Below are 14,211 nucleotides of genomic sequence, written 5' to 3' on the forward strand. Positions count from 1 at the left end.
TTAGGCCACAACGCATTGTTAAACATGCTTCTGACACCGAGTTAAGGAACTGAATGCTTGTTTACTACAAAGTCGTTCACAATATTCATCAAGCAATCCAAGTAATCTATAAAACATGGTTTCAATTTCGATATTTTTTCAGCAATGATAGCATGAAACATTCACCATGAAGCATGAACTCTAATTTTACGTTTTTTTTTTTTTTTTTTTCAAATTATAGATTCAGCTTAAATTTATTGTTCTTATAAGCCACGCTAACCGAGTCACTAAATCGTTTGTGCTCCAAAACTCTAAGGTCCAAAACAAAGCCGTTTTGCATCACCTTTCTTACGGACCTAGGCTACCTGTAGTCGACCTGCAACCCAATTGGGCATATGCACCAAACCGTCCCACTTGTTTTTTTTTGTCTTTTGGGCCTTGTTTTATTTTTGGCTGGCATGAAATAATAAGTCCATAGGTTAGGCCTTGTTTTTCACTTTTCCTTCTTAGCCCAATAATTGGGTGTATAATCTGTTAACTCATTTACTTCTCCTTTGTTGCCCAACAACCTAACAACCGCTCTTTTGGGCCTACAAGCCACAACAGTCCCATTTTGTGGGTCATCACTCATTCTTTTCACACATAGGCCCCGAAGCTATTCTCGTTCACTACATATGTATATTATGTTTGTTTGCAAGTATCATGAACCTAGAGTTCGTACTTAAACTCGAATTTGAAGTTTTGAAAATAAGTGTCATAGAAATTCGAAATTTCATAAAACAATACACTTGTAAAAATCCGAAGTTCTTGTAGGTGATTTGTTAGGATTACATGTAGATGATGCTTTTAAAAATAACTGTAAAATTTAGTTTGTGCAAATTACTTTATTGTCCATAATTTTATTTTGTGATAGAAAACAAAAATGTTTTTTCACCCTCTTATAGTTGACAAAAAAAGTTTCATTAATATGTGGTTTAAATTAACTTCTTCCTTACAAATCTATTATGTGTAAATAAACTAACTTGAAATAGGTCCAATTTTATGGAAAGAGATCCTCTCTGGATCCCTTACACCAAATCCACCCAATTAATCAATTCAGGCCCTTGAAATTTGATCCAACGACTACAAATAGGGGGCCCCTTTAAAATTTATAATAACTTTAGCCTTTGGACTAAATTTCAAGGGTCCGAATTAAGTAATTGGGTAGATTTGGTGGAAGAGATCCAGAAAGGATCCATTTCCCAATTTTATGGCCTAACAATTAGATTAGTCCAATATTTAGTTATTTTTTTTATTTAGGTCCATGAATAGGACTCCATGTGTCAGTACTTTTTGTTGTTAGGTTGATACTTTGCATTGTGATTAATATTTTATTCTACTATATCTATTCAATGGAAAAAGAAAAAAAAAGAAAAAAAAATAGAAAATGATACGATCGGTACTTTGCTAGCTACTCTCTTTGAGTATAGTCGCTGAAATGATAGCGACTAATTTGGTTAAAAGTTGCTACCTTCATACCGATCCCTCCCTTTTCAATTTTTTTTCATTTCACTTTTTATTTTTTATTTTTTATTTTGTTAATGTTTCTTTTATTTCTCTTACCATAACAACACACTATTATATTCGTGTTTTTCAAAATATATTTTTTTCGTGCAAAATATATTATAATTCATTTTTAAATACTTGTAATCAATGATTTAAAACTTAAATTTAAAGATATTTTTCTATTTTCTCACTTTAAGAATCAATAAAAAATAGTTTCAAAACCTAATAATTAGTAGGATCACATCGAAATGTTTTGCAATATTTTCCTTACTCCAGCGCAAAATATTTCTTAAAGATAAAAATTTCAATTTTTTTTTTCACAAAAAACTGTGTGCTATATAAGCCAAAGTTAGAGTCATTATATTCGCACCACATATTTCCTAAAATTAATTTAGGACATTTCCAAAATTTCGGACACCTATAAATCTCTTGGGGGGCCTCGCTATTAGTTACATTATGTTTCTATTTTTTTTTTTTTCAACTCAGGTACCCTATTAGTCAGTATAAACCTAGATTTCAGTTGATCTGTTACAATCTAAACTACCTATCATATAAGTACTTTTACAGTCTAAACTACATGTCATATAAGTACTTGTACAAGCTAAACTACCTATCATATTATAATATTAGTCGGCATAAACTTAGATTTCAACTGATCTTTTATAATCTAAACTACCTATTATATAAGTACTTTTACAGTCTGAACTACCTGCCATACAAGTACTTGTACAAGCTAAACTACCTATCGTATTGTAACTACCTATCATGGTGGAATAAGTAATTTTACAAGATTCTAACAATAAGATGTAGTCTTCCATCTTGGTAATGTTAAAAGCCCTCGAAGCTAACACAATCAATGTCAAAAGCTCTTGAGCAATTACTTACGTAAGACAATCAATGTATAATGCTCTCGAATCATGTAACAAATACCAACAAAAATGAAGCTTACTGTTGTAAACGATTCAACAAAAACATGTAAAACTACTTGTAGTTCTCATAGCTTCATGCGAATTCAAATTCAAATTTAGATACTAATTTGCAGGAATCGTGAGGAAAATTCAAAACATGAGTCGGATAGAGTTTTTGATGAAGACGAGATTTGATGAGTAGCTTTTTTTTTTTAGTTACAACGATATATTGTAAACTAAAAAAGATGAGAGTTTTTTATGAAATGATGAGATTTTATGTGTAACTTAAAGTTCCATGTTAATTCTGGAAGAGTTATGATAAAACATTCAATGACAGTCGATGCAATTTTGTTTTCAAATTATGAACACTTTAATTGGTCTACTTATTAGACCCCACCTATGACTGTGCAATACATTAGACCCATATCAAAACATACGGATCATGATCCTCTCCTAAGCAAAGGGTGAGGATCCTCTTGACGAAGCCCATCGGGTTGTTGAAATTTTATCCAACGGCTACAAACATGGGGCCCCTCTAAAAGTTATAATAATTGTAGCCGTTGGATAAAATTTCAACGACCCGATGGGTTTGGTCAGGAGGATCCTCACTAGGGATGGGAAAATACCCATTGGTTATGGGTAACCGCGGTTATCCGTCCATTTAAATTTGATGGTTACGGTTATGGGTATAACCGTTTACCCGTGAAATTTAAATGAACGGTTATGAGTATTACCCGCAGTTATAAACGGGTACCCATTTAACCGTTTATTTTAATATATGTAAAACTAAAAAAAAAAAAAAAAAAATTAGTTTCTAACTAGGTTTAGTATTCTGAGATATACTTGATTATAAAGGGCCATATAATATAATATATGCCTCACTTGAGAGAAAAATATAGTTGATAGAATGAGCTAATGTTTAATATATGTGATTGAATGTGTTAAAGCATTAGTGTTAGACATTTTTGTTTTGGAGTCTTTTGGAGTTTTGACTAATTCAAGATAATGATTACCTTGAGCATTTAGAAACATGTTATTATTAGATGATGCGTACCTATATATATATATATATATTTAATTGGCCTCGAGTTTTCAATAAATATTTGACCCCAAAATTAGAAATCGATTAAATGGCTTGAATCGATGAACATATGTTTCTAAATAAAAATCCAAATATTTATCAAATTAGCTTATTAGCACACTGATGCGTACTTACATACATATATATATATATATGTATGTATGTATACAAGAATATTAATTAACCTACAACCATGCATGATTCTTGTAATAGATTGACCGTCAAATAATTGGGAGACATCGCATATATTCACAAATAATATTGCCGTTAATATAAAAATACATGTTAAATGTACTTATAACGGTATTTAATAGTTAGAAAAAAGAAAATTATGACAAATTTCTTTTTAATTTTCAAGTTGTTAAAAAAAATAGGTAGATGGGTAAAAATAAACGGGTACGCGATTATGGGGAAATGGGTATGTGGTTATGGATATGGGTAATGCAAAACGACAAAGAGATAGAGGAGATGTCAAAAGACACACGAGGCTTGACAGAAAAAATCATAGAAGAGCAGTGCTCAATTCTTCATTACCATAAAATTATAATTCCAATTGTCTTCCTTTAACATATCAAACTCTCTCCCTAATATACTAGTGTGCCAAAACATCTTCATCAATGCAGATACAACTCCCTAAGCCACGAAATCATATTAAATGACAATTGTTCCACCTAGCCACTCAATTTAAAACACAACTTACAATGCATCAAAATTACTACAAATATTAAATCACAGCCTAAGATACATGAATATCAAATTAATAATTAACGGAATGACCAAACACCAAAATACCAAAATCCCCGTTGAATGAACTCCTTATGCACTGCATCAATGGGTATATCCGTTTATGTAAATATCCTTATGCACTCCATCAATAGATATACCCGTTTATGTAAATACTCAACGGGTAAACTGTTACGTGAGTAAAAACTTAAATGGTTATGAGTAAATAATTACGATTATCCATCCACCATAACCGTTGCCCATCCCTAGAAAAAGACTTTCGAGGGTCAAAAAGTATTCCTATTATGCATTTACCTTTCTAACTTTTTGGTCAAATGTGCCACTCAAGATTAGCTCTCCTTGACTTTTACGGTGCGTGGCGTGGGTGCGGTTGGTGAAGCCTGAAGAAATGAGGCGGTGGAAGACGTTGATGAAAACGTCGGCAGGGCATCCATAAAGCCACGACGTGCGAGTGCGATTGACTTCTCCTTCTCCAAAGACGCAAGCTTTTGATAAAATTACAGTCTTTACAGACAGACAGGTAACGTAACTACTTCGCAACTTCGAATGAAGGCATCAAATCTTTTTAATTTATTAGATTCATTTGTTTCGTCAATCGTTGTATTTTAATTTGTATGAATATGTTGGTTGATGTTAAAACTATTAAAAAAAATGATATGAAATCTGAGTTAATCGGGTGACTTTTGATGTCAAAATTGCCGGCGGGAATTGTTCTTATGGTTACTGCCGTTAATTTTGTGTTGTTTGTGTTAATTTCGTGGTAGAAATAGAAACATGGCTGGTGTGTCGGCTGGGAAGAAGCTCATCCAAATTGACATCGTGTCGGATACGGTGTGCCCGTGGTGCTTTGTGGGCAAGAGAAATCTTGAAAAAGCTTTTGAGGCATCTCGTGATCGATTCGACTTTGAGGTTCTCTGCTTTTCCTTGTGTTGTTTGCTTTTGTTGTGTTGATGCTGTTGTTTTTTTCTTTCACCATATTGATGTTGTTGTTGTTGTTGTTGCTTTTGTTTAAAAGCTGTTTTTGACAACCAGAAGTGCTTCTAAATACGTTTGGTAGGAAAACATAAAAGTATTTCTAGATTGTAGGAGCGCTTTCTAGCAGACGCACTGGATACTTTTGATAAAAATTTTAATGTGTTTCTAGTAAAACCACTTATAGTGAAAGCGTTTATGAGCATAAGTGCATCCTGCAAAAGAAGTACCAAACGGACCCTAAGTGTATATAAGTTGTTGGCTTTGTGCTGTGCTGTGTTTCCATCCTAAAATATTGTCACTGTGTATGAACTTTTCAGGTTAGATGGCATCCATTCCAACTTAATCCCAATGCGCCTAAAGAAGGCGTTGATAAGAGAAGTTATTATGAGGAAAAATTTGGGACTAATAGGTCGAAACAAATGGAGGCTCGGATGGCAGAGGTATCGCTGCAATTCTATTCTATGAATCACCTGTACAAACAGAACACTGAAATACATGTTTAGTCAATCCAGTCACTCACTATGTCCCCTTTGACAATTGCAGATTTTCCGAAGCCACAGCCTGGAATATAACCTTACCGGGCTCACGTAAGTGTAAAGGATACTTCTTTTTTCGTTTTCCATTGTTTCACTGATTCCAAATTCGTAATAGAGGGAAAGCCAGGAAAAGGTTTTGTTAGAACTTGGATTGCAGTTTAGGTATTACGTTATTAACATTGTGTCGAAATTGCACAGGGGAAGTACTCTAGATAGCCACAGGCTTATCTATTTTGCTGGGCTTCAAGCGCATGATAAGCAACATGCTCTTGTGGGTGAACTATTCTTGGATACTTCACACAGGCAAAATACATCGGGGACAGGTAATTAAGCAAAGTTTCGGGCCAGTTTTTCATGACTTCACATCTGTATGCCTTAAAGGTTGTATTTAGCGATTACTTCTCTTGTATACTTTGTGATACGCGTTAAATGTTGTGAACCCCTTCCATTCTAAGATGAACAAGATAAGCAGTTTTTATGGGAGAACAAACAACGTGGAAGTAAATGCTGTTACATCCTTAAATCTGAATTTAAGAGGCACAATTCAAATATTTGCAATTTGGATACAGGGAATTTCTTCTGGAAAGTGCTCAAAAGGTTGGAGTAGAAGGGGCAGCAGAGTTTCTTGAAGACCCCAACAATGGCCTCAATGAGGTTTGTTTACTGATTCCTTCACGTTGCTATTATTTGCCAAGTTAACAAATGAGAACAGAATGTAGATTCAAAGATCGACTGATTCAACTTATAAGATTCTGGTTTTTTGTACCTGGAAAGTAAATCTGGCTAGAATTAGAAACAACCTTCTGTATTTTCGATATATCTGATGTTGCTCGTTATGATAAAATGAAGGTCAATGAAGAACTGGAGAAGTACGCAAGAAACATCAATGGAGTCCCACATTTTTTGGTGAGCGATGAAAACTCACATATATGAATATTGAACTTTTGTTGGATTAGCTTAATAGATCTTCTACTTATGAATCATTTGGTTCTTTTGGCAGTTTAACAATGGAAAGCTTGCGTTAAGTGGCGGCCAACCGCCTGAGGTGTTCTTGAGAGCTTTCGAAGCAGCCACAAAGTGATGCAACCTTACATATACGAGCATCCGCTCTCCATCTCCAATAAGAATCCAACCTCGGAAATATATTTACATATACGAGCCTTCGCTCTCCATGTCCAATAAGAATCCAACCTTGGAAATATATTTTCAATACATATGAGTAATTTGTATCATGTTTGAGCGTGAATCATGAACCTTTTTCTTCACATGATGTAATAATGCGACACCGGGTTTATATATGTCTATCCATGTGATACCAGGTTTTCTCTTGTTCCTTTGTTTTGTTCTTGGTTATAGATGAGATCGCCGTGTTTTCACGAATCACGTTTTAGTAAGATTAAAATGCCTGAATTCCGACGTTCTTTTGTTGTTAGAAAAATGATGACAAGTGCAAGTTTGAAACGTCCACATCTACTGATATAGGCAAACTTTAGAAGTAAACATTATTTTGGGCTTTTTTCTTCATACAAATGATATCGGGCAAAGAAATCAAACACAAGTGCTCGGGTAGAAGATTATATGTTTTGAACCGCTTGAGCTGCAAGCCACAGTGTGTGTCCGTGGCTAGAAGGAAAAAGCCTGTTGAAATTGATATGGTTGCAGACAGTGTGTGTCCGTGGTGCTTTGTGGCTAAAAGAAATCTGGACAAAGCTCCGGTGGCAGGTAACGATCGATCGATAGGAGTTCGAGCTCCGGTGGCGTCGGTATCAACTCGATCCTGATGCCCCTTAAATAGGCACTCACAAGAAAGAGTACTATGCGAAAAAGCTCGGCAAAGATGTGTCCGAAGTGTTCAATTCACGTACGTCAAATGTAAGAAGTTATGCACCGGAAATCTCAATGTATAAATATATTTGAAGGACACCCTCAAAGGGCATCCTATAAATTGTATTTCAGTGATCTGAATCGTCTAAAGCAAGTGCAGAGGAAATACTTTAGAGAGTCACAAGCTTATATATTTTGCTGGGCAACAAGATCATTATCATGATCTTGTGGATGAGATTTGTCTTGGATACTTCACAGAGGGGGAACACATTGGGGACAGGTAGAAGCTTAGTTTTGAGACAATTTCTTTATTCTTTACGACTTAGGAGGTAAAAGGTATTTGCAATTTGATTGCAGGGATTTTCTTCTGCAATGTGCTGAAAAAAATGATGCAGAAAGGCAGCAGAGTTTCTTGATGACCCTAGCAATGGGCTCAACGAGGTCAATTCTTCGAGAGATTCTATCATACGACCGGAGATATATCATTTCCTTCCTATATCTCTCGTCACAAAACCATTGCGTCTTGAGAGAGAAATAGGCGACTGTGATTTTCTGCTGACCTTGCTTGTTATGATAAAATGAAGGTAGAGGAAGAGCTCAAGAAGTACTTGGAGTAAAAGGAATCCCGTACTTTGTCGTGGGTGATGAAAACTTCACATCCCGTAAAAATTTATGACTCATTTGATAACCATTTCGGTAATTTACTTGGGGCAGATTATTGGAAAGGAAGAGTTGAGTGGTGCTCAGCCAACTGAGGTCTTTCTGGCTGCTTTCGAATCAGCCAAAAAATTATAAAACTTCACATCTCAAGGCATTCACTATGTAGCTCTAACAAGAATACGCAACCTTGGAAACATGTTTTAAATTAAATGCTGATCAATTTTCTTTTGTTCAACAATTTTGCATGTTGTATTAATGGTGTTAATGACAATCGTTAATCGAGCGATCTTGATTTACAATCTAATAACATATCAGATATTTCTGCATATAACTATCCCAATATGTATCCTTATTTATCCGGCTTTTAATTTTATCTGATACGAAAACATTCATCTGCATTAAGTATTTTGGAGCGCTAGTAACAATTCCCGATATATAATTAGGCTAATGTTGTTCAGTCTTTCTAATCTGATGTGAGATTTAAGACACCATTAAGGGAGAAAGAAGTGAAAAGTAAATCATAATTTAACCGAGCAATGCAAGCAAGAAAGAACTTATATGGAATGAATATTTACTTACAAGTTCTCAGAAATCAAGTTTATATGTACCATCAATTGACACTTTCGACATGTGGTATTCACAATGAAAATCACTTCCTTAGTGTTCTCTCTCTTCCAAAGTTGTTGGATTCATCAACGACGCAAACCTTTTCGATCGCGATTAAGTCGTTTCATCGAATACCATCACCTACAAAGCGAAACATATAAATCCACAGTCAAAATACAGGTTGCAGGAGAAAAGCAACTTGCTTTATAACTATTTGTCATATCAGATGAAAAGCTTAGAGAAATAACTTTAGGATGGACTTCCTAATTTTTTTAATTGACGGTATGAATATGCAGCGTATAATCGACAGTACAAAACCAAATTACTTGATCGAGCAGCTCGAGTCCATGTGTGTTGGTGAGGGAAAAGGATATTCGAGTACTTCAGGACCAAAAATAAATAGTTAAAACATGCATAGCAATACATCGGCGATGGTGGAATTTTCCTATAACGTAAGTAACACAAATACTTGACTGGAGTTGAAAACTAAAAGCCGTCGCTACCTACAGATTATCATCAATCATCATTATGAAAGAAAATGTTACCTTGCCACAAACAGGGCAGCTTTCACTTCTCTCCATCCATTCATATATACAACCAAGGTGAAAATGATGAGAGCATTTTGTTATTATTTTTGGGTTTTCGTGTGTGTATTCTGCATAAATGGCAACAGAAAAAACATGAGAATTTATATATCAGAAGTTATATACCATAAGGGTACACTTTCCAGAATCATAAACCAATCAACATTGCAACAAATATTGCAGATCCACTCAAGCGTTTTTAAGTCTCTTTCCAAGCTTCGTGCCAAATTATTGAAGTAGTGCGATTTCTAGGGGAGCAGAGCAAAGGCAACATGAAAATGTACCCTTTACAGATGTAATTGAGTTGATTCAATTTGGTAAGCAAACACGTGCAATTAACAGAGTCCAAATAGGACTGTGTCATTCATGTTTGTGTACTTTTAAGTGGAAATGACCATCAGATCCACAAAAAAGTCAACATGAAGAAACTCGGCTACTACAGATTGAGGGAAGAAGGACAAACACCAGTCAAAGAAAAATTACCTTCAAGACATGTTGGACAAACATCCTCGTCCTCTGAGGATGAATAGAAGTTCCCAATTCCAGTTGTAGCTTTGGCCGATGAGAACTTCATTGAGGACTTGGAACGATGTTCTTTTGACCCATCTTCACAAGCAGAGCCATTCCATTTTTCTCCCGTACTCAAACTTTCAGAATCTGCATCAGTATCACTTCTTAGAGGTTCAGCCTCCTCATGAGAGTGACTTGAGCCCTTCTCCCGCCTAGAAATCAACCCATCCCGCTGCAAGCGATTGTATCTGGGGTCAGCATCATAAGGCAAGGGCCTTGGAGGCGAACGATACATGTCAGACAAGGAGTTGTCAAGTGATGCTGAGGAGTTCATTGATGCAGCCCCCTGAATGGATGAGGGGATCGAATGCACTTCCTCTCTTCTGAATAGTGATGTATACTGCAAAATAAGGGAAGATAACAGGTTATACTTCCATCTTGAAGAAAGTTTTTATCATCAATATAAATATCTTAATAATCATCAATTTAAGTTTTTATAAGCTTCAAAACTTCTAACAGTGAGCAACTGCCTAATTGATAATCAAAAGTAAATTAGAAAAACGGCTTTTCATTTGTTCCAGCAAAATATTCACAGGGTTGCCAATGCAATAGCAGATAAGTGAGGGCACAAAAGCAGCACTGTCTCCAGCATAATTACAGATAAACAAAAATATTAATGTTGAATGTATTATGCATTCTAAACATATGGAACTCGGAAAACACATAAGGACAAAAAAGAAGAAGAATTAGTTCAGTAATGAGGATGACAAAGGCATACCACATTTAGAAAGTTCTGAAGAAAGCAACTAAGACAGGCACAGTCCCTATATGCAGAACTGTTCGGGTTCACATAATCTTCAAAATTCTCAGAATTCAAACAACAACAAACAGAACCCATTGTGCCAGCTTCAAAATAAGTCTCGGCAACAATTCTACACTCTCATCAACCAAAACCAATCAAGCTCCACTTGTGCATTAATCAACAGAGCGCTAGGAGCAATAACTGTACTTTGATAAGTACAAGAGAGGACACAAAGCTCGCAGAAGTCCCACTGCCTCTGCGGACTGGTACCCTCCCTCTTCTATTTAACAATGTCGGATGCCTTTTCTGGTTTTGGTATAACTTACGGTTATATTCTTCACCTGCGAAATAGAATACAGTAATGTTCAAGTTTCGAACAACAATATCGACAAGAGAAAACGCTACAACTGAAGAGAGCTATCTAAACAAATTCACTAGCCAAATTAACTAAAGCGCAAAACATAAACAATCCATGTTGATCAGTTTAGTGGTACAGAGAGTTCATACATTTAAAGTAAATCAATTATTTCGACGTCATGTTTCCTGCGAAAGATCGTAGCACCTAACCAAATGCAGCTATATAATCCCATGACTTGAAAAATAAGGAAACACAGAAAATTTCAGAAGGTACTTAAGATTATAAAGTCACACCAAAGAGATATATTTAGATACAAATCCCCCACATCTATTAAGAAAGCAACCATCTTTTTTGTTCCTCACCCTTCCTCTAGTATGGTGAAGAAGAAAGGCATATCAACCAAGAGAAAAATTCACAGAAAAGTGAAGGTCAAGTCAGTTAATCCAAAACATTTTAAAAACTAAAACACCATAATTTGGGAAAGGAAAACACGAAGCTATCCTAATTTTTCAAAAATAAAAGGATTAATAGGAAGATCAACCTGGAAAACACATAAACCAATGTAAATAGACAGACCCTTTTGCAAAAATCAAATCTTGGAACATCCAAAAGGTTCAAAAAACAAAACCCAATTGCAAAATTCAAATTTGCAGCAATCAGAATGTTCATGGAATAAAACCCATCACCAGAAAAAAAAAAAAGCAAATAAATAAAAAATCAAACTCCTTTTGCAGATACAATTCAATCCTGAAGCAATCAGAAGATTCAAAACACTGCAGAAAGCAAATAAATTTAAAAAAAAAATTACAAATACATAGATTTTCAAATTAAAAGTACCTGAGAGAGGTGGGAAGGAAGTGGAAGGAGAGAGATGGAGATTGATCTTGGTGGGTGGACAGAGACAGGTGCACCAAGGAATCGGAAAATTCAGTAGAATTAGGAATTGGATGATTGGATAAATATGAAAATTCGAAAATCGGGTGCTAAATTTGGGTAAGTGGGTTAAGAAATTGGGTTTTCGAATTTGTCAAAATTGTGTTGGATTTGTACTTGGATTTTGGATTTTCGGGTTATGGGAGCTATGAATGCGCGGAATTTTAAAGTCACCTCCTTTAATCTGTCCCCTTTAACTTTAATGATGATGTCCCATTCCCAAACCAAATGCAAAATAAATAATTCTCCTCCCAAAAAAATATTAAATAAATGGTTTAGTGATTTTATATACGTATTGGTAGAACCTTAATTATCATCGTCACTATCCACATTTATTTTTATTTCTTCTATGTTCTTATTAATTTCCAGCTAATCGAACTAAAAGATTTAAAAAATATTAATAATAACAAATTAACATGAATGTATAAGAAATAAAATTGAATGTGAATACTGAATAGCACTATCCTTGCTTATTTATCTTTTTTTATTTTTTTTATTTACCAATGGCATGTTTAACTTATCATTTACAAAAAAAAAAATTGATAAGATAAGAACATAGAGTATGTTTGGGTAAGGACACCAAATTACAAGGTCTTTAGGTCAAATGAAGAAAAAATTGATCACAAAAGGTTAGATAAGAGAATTTGGAACAAAATTAATCACAGAAATAGGAAAAATTTTGATAAAAATTTGTAAATGATTCATTTCAAGTAATCATTTTGAGATCCGTATATCATGCATTTTGTAATATTTTGTGGTCATTTATAACCACTCCTATCAAACTTTTTGTGATTTATTTCTTCATCACCATATATAAATCCCTGAGAATTTGAAAGTTCTTCACCCAAACATACCTAAGGAACTTAGAAATGACGAAGTACAAAAGGAAAATTAGATTAACTACTCTCCTTAGTTGTTCCAATTCTTCTTTTTTGAAGGCATTTGATTTCAGAAATTAAGGTAAGACTTAACTTTTTTTTTTTTATATTTCTTATATGCACTAAAACGTGAGAAGTCAAGAGTTAGAATCATTCTTTTCTCTCTTATACTCATTCTTTATAAGTATAGGATTGAAATTATTCTGATTCCTAATTTCTCACACATGAGACATGAAATCACAAAGTACGTATTTCCCACACTACCAATTGCAACCCAATACCTGAAAAATTAGGAAATAGGTTTGACCATAAAAAATAGTTGATCTCATTCTCATTCACTATATTCGTTATTTTTTATTTTCTAATTCATAAATTGCCCATTGCAAATAAGAAACATGCACTTTGCACTCGAGGTATTGAGTTCGACCTTCTTTTTTCAATATCATATGAAAAATATATAATAAAGAGATTGACAATTTGTTCCTCATCAAAGTGTCGGCACTGTATGCCCATTCTTCCTACAATTAGTATATTAGTATTGTATGCAACAACCCTTTTCAAAGTGGCATTATTGCTGGACATATTTATCTTGACAAACATCCCTTTTCAAAATGGCATTATTGCTGGACATAAGATGAAAAATAAAAATAATTGTGAAAATCAAATTTAACCTAAAACATCGATAGCGCAGTTCAAAACAAAAAGTGTGTATTAAAATGGTGGGGTTATTTACACACATTTTTTTTTTGTAAACACTACTCTCAATTTTAGGGGATGTATTCAATTAAGAATTTGAGAGATTTTAATGAATTTATAAATCCATGGATTTTTATGGAATTTAACTGATTTGTAGAGATTTCATGTAAAATTTTGATTCAATTCCCTTTAAATCTCATGGAAAGAGGTGAAATTTGTAGATGCTTAAAATACACTACAAAATCTCTCTAATTCCCTCTAATTCCTCAACTTTTCCAAATTTTTTAAATTCAAATTCTAATTGAATACACATGTTATAAACTTCTTTAAAATTCTAATTGAATACATCCGTATTTCTAAGGATTTTAATAAATTATCTTAAAATCCTGATTGAATACACATTGAATTTCAGAGAATCACTTAAAATTCTAATTGAATACCATTAGATTCATTAAAAAAATTAAAATCCCTTAAAATTCCAATTGAATACATATTTTTAGATTATCGGATAAAATAAATTAAAAAAATCAAATAAGGATTTAAATAAATTAAAAAATAACAGAAGATAACAGAGAATGGGCGAGAAGTAAGA

At 34.1% G+C, this 14,211-nt stretch overlaps 1 protein-coding gene, 1 non-coding gene and 1 pseudogene across 2 annotated transcripts; 2 read left to right on the forward strand and 1 right to left on the reverse strand.

Annotated features, from left to right (window-relative positions):
- The first annotated feature begins 4,588 nt into the window (after window positions 1-4,588).
- On the forward strand, window positions 4,589-7,096 carry LOC103962734. The gene is made up of 8 exons (XR_007256251.1): window positions 4,589-4,777; window positions 5,022-5,166; window positions 5,550-5,672; window positions 5,776-5,819; window positions 5,967-6,091; window positions 6,338-6,422; window positions 6,618-6,674; window positions 6,769-7,096. It is a non-coding gene; the product is annotated as an uncharacterized protein YwbO (transcript).
- A 201-nt stretch (window positions 7,097-7,297) lies between these two features.
- Window positions 7,298-8,477, forward strand: LOC103962771 (annotated as a pseudogene).
- Window positions 8,478-8,789: 312 nt separating this feature from the next.
- Window positions 8,790-12,223, reverse strand: LOC103962733 (E3 ubiquitin-protein ligase At3g02290). Its single transcript, XM_009375494.3, has 5 exons — window positions 11,950-12,223; window positions 10,731-11,095; window positions 9,926-10,352; window positions 9,404-9,513; window positions 8,790-8,999 (listed from the first exon to the last, which is right to left on the reverse strand). Exons 2-5 carry the CDS (start codon window positions 10,848-10,850, stop codon window positions 8,973-8,975), a joined length of 684 nt encoding a protein of 227 aa, XP_009373769.1. The 5' UTR covers window positions 10,851-11,095; window positions 11,950-12,223; the 3' UTR covers window positions 8,790-8,972.
- Window positions 12,224-14,211: the final 1,988 nt, after the last annotated feature.

Source organism: the organism of the source record quoted next, unplaced genomic scaffold (genome assembly GCF_019419815.1).
Source record: "Pyrus x bretschneideri cultivar Hongxiangsu unplaced genomic scaffold, Pyrus_bretschneideri_v1 Contig13, whole genome shotgun sequence".
Lineage (NCBI taxonomy): Eukaryota > Viridiplantae > Streptophyta > Magnoliopsida > Rosales > Rosaceae > Pyrus > Pyrus x bretschneideri.

What these genes read in the sequence shown, in the direction of transcription:
- LOC103962733 (XM_009375494.3), bottom strand. Translation starts at nt 10,850, where the DNA reads ATGGGTTCTGTTTGTTGTTGTTTGAATTCTGAGAATTTTGAAGATTAT. An exon ending in TTGTCCAACATGTCTTGAAG is followed by an intron (nt 9,514 to 9,925) that starts GTAATTTTTCTT and finishes CCATTTATGCAG; the next exon opens with AATACACACACGAAAACCCA. An exon ending in GCTGCCCTGTTTGTGGCAAG is followed by an intron (nt 9,000 to 9,403) that starts GTAACATTTTCT and finishes TTCGCTTTGTAG; the next exon opens with GTGATGGTATTCGATGAAAC.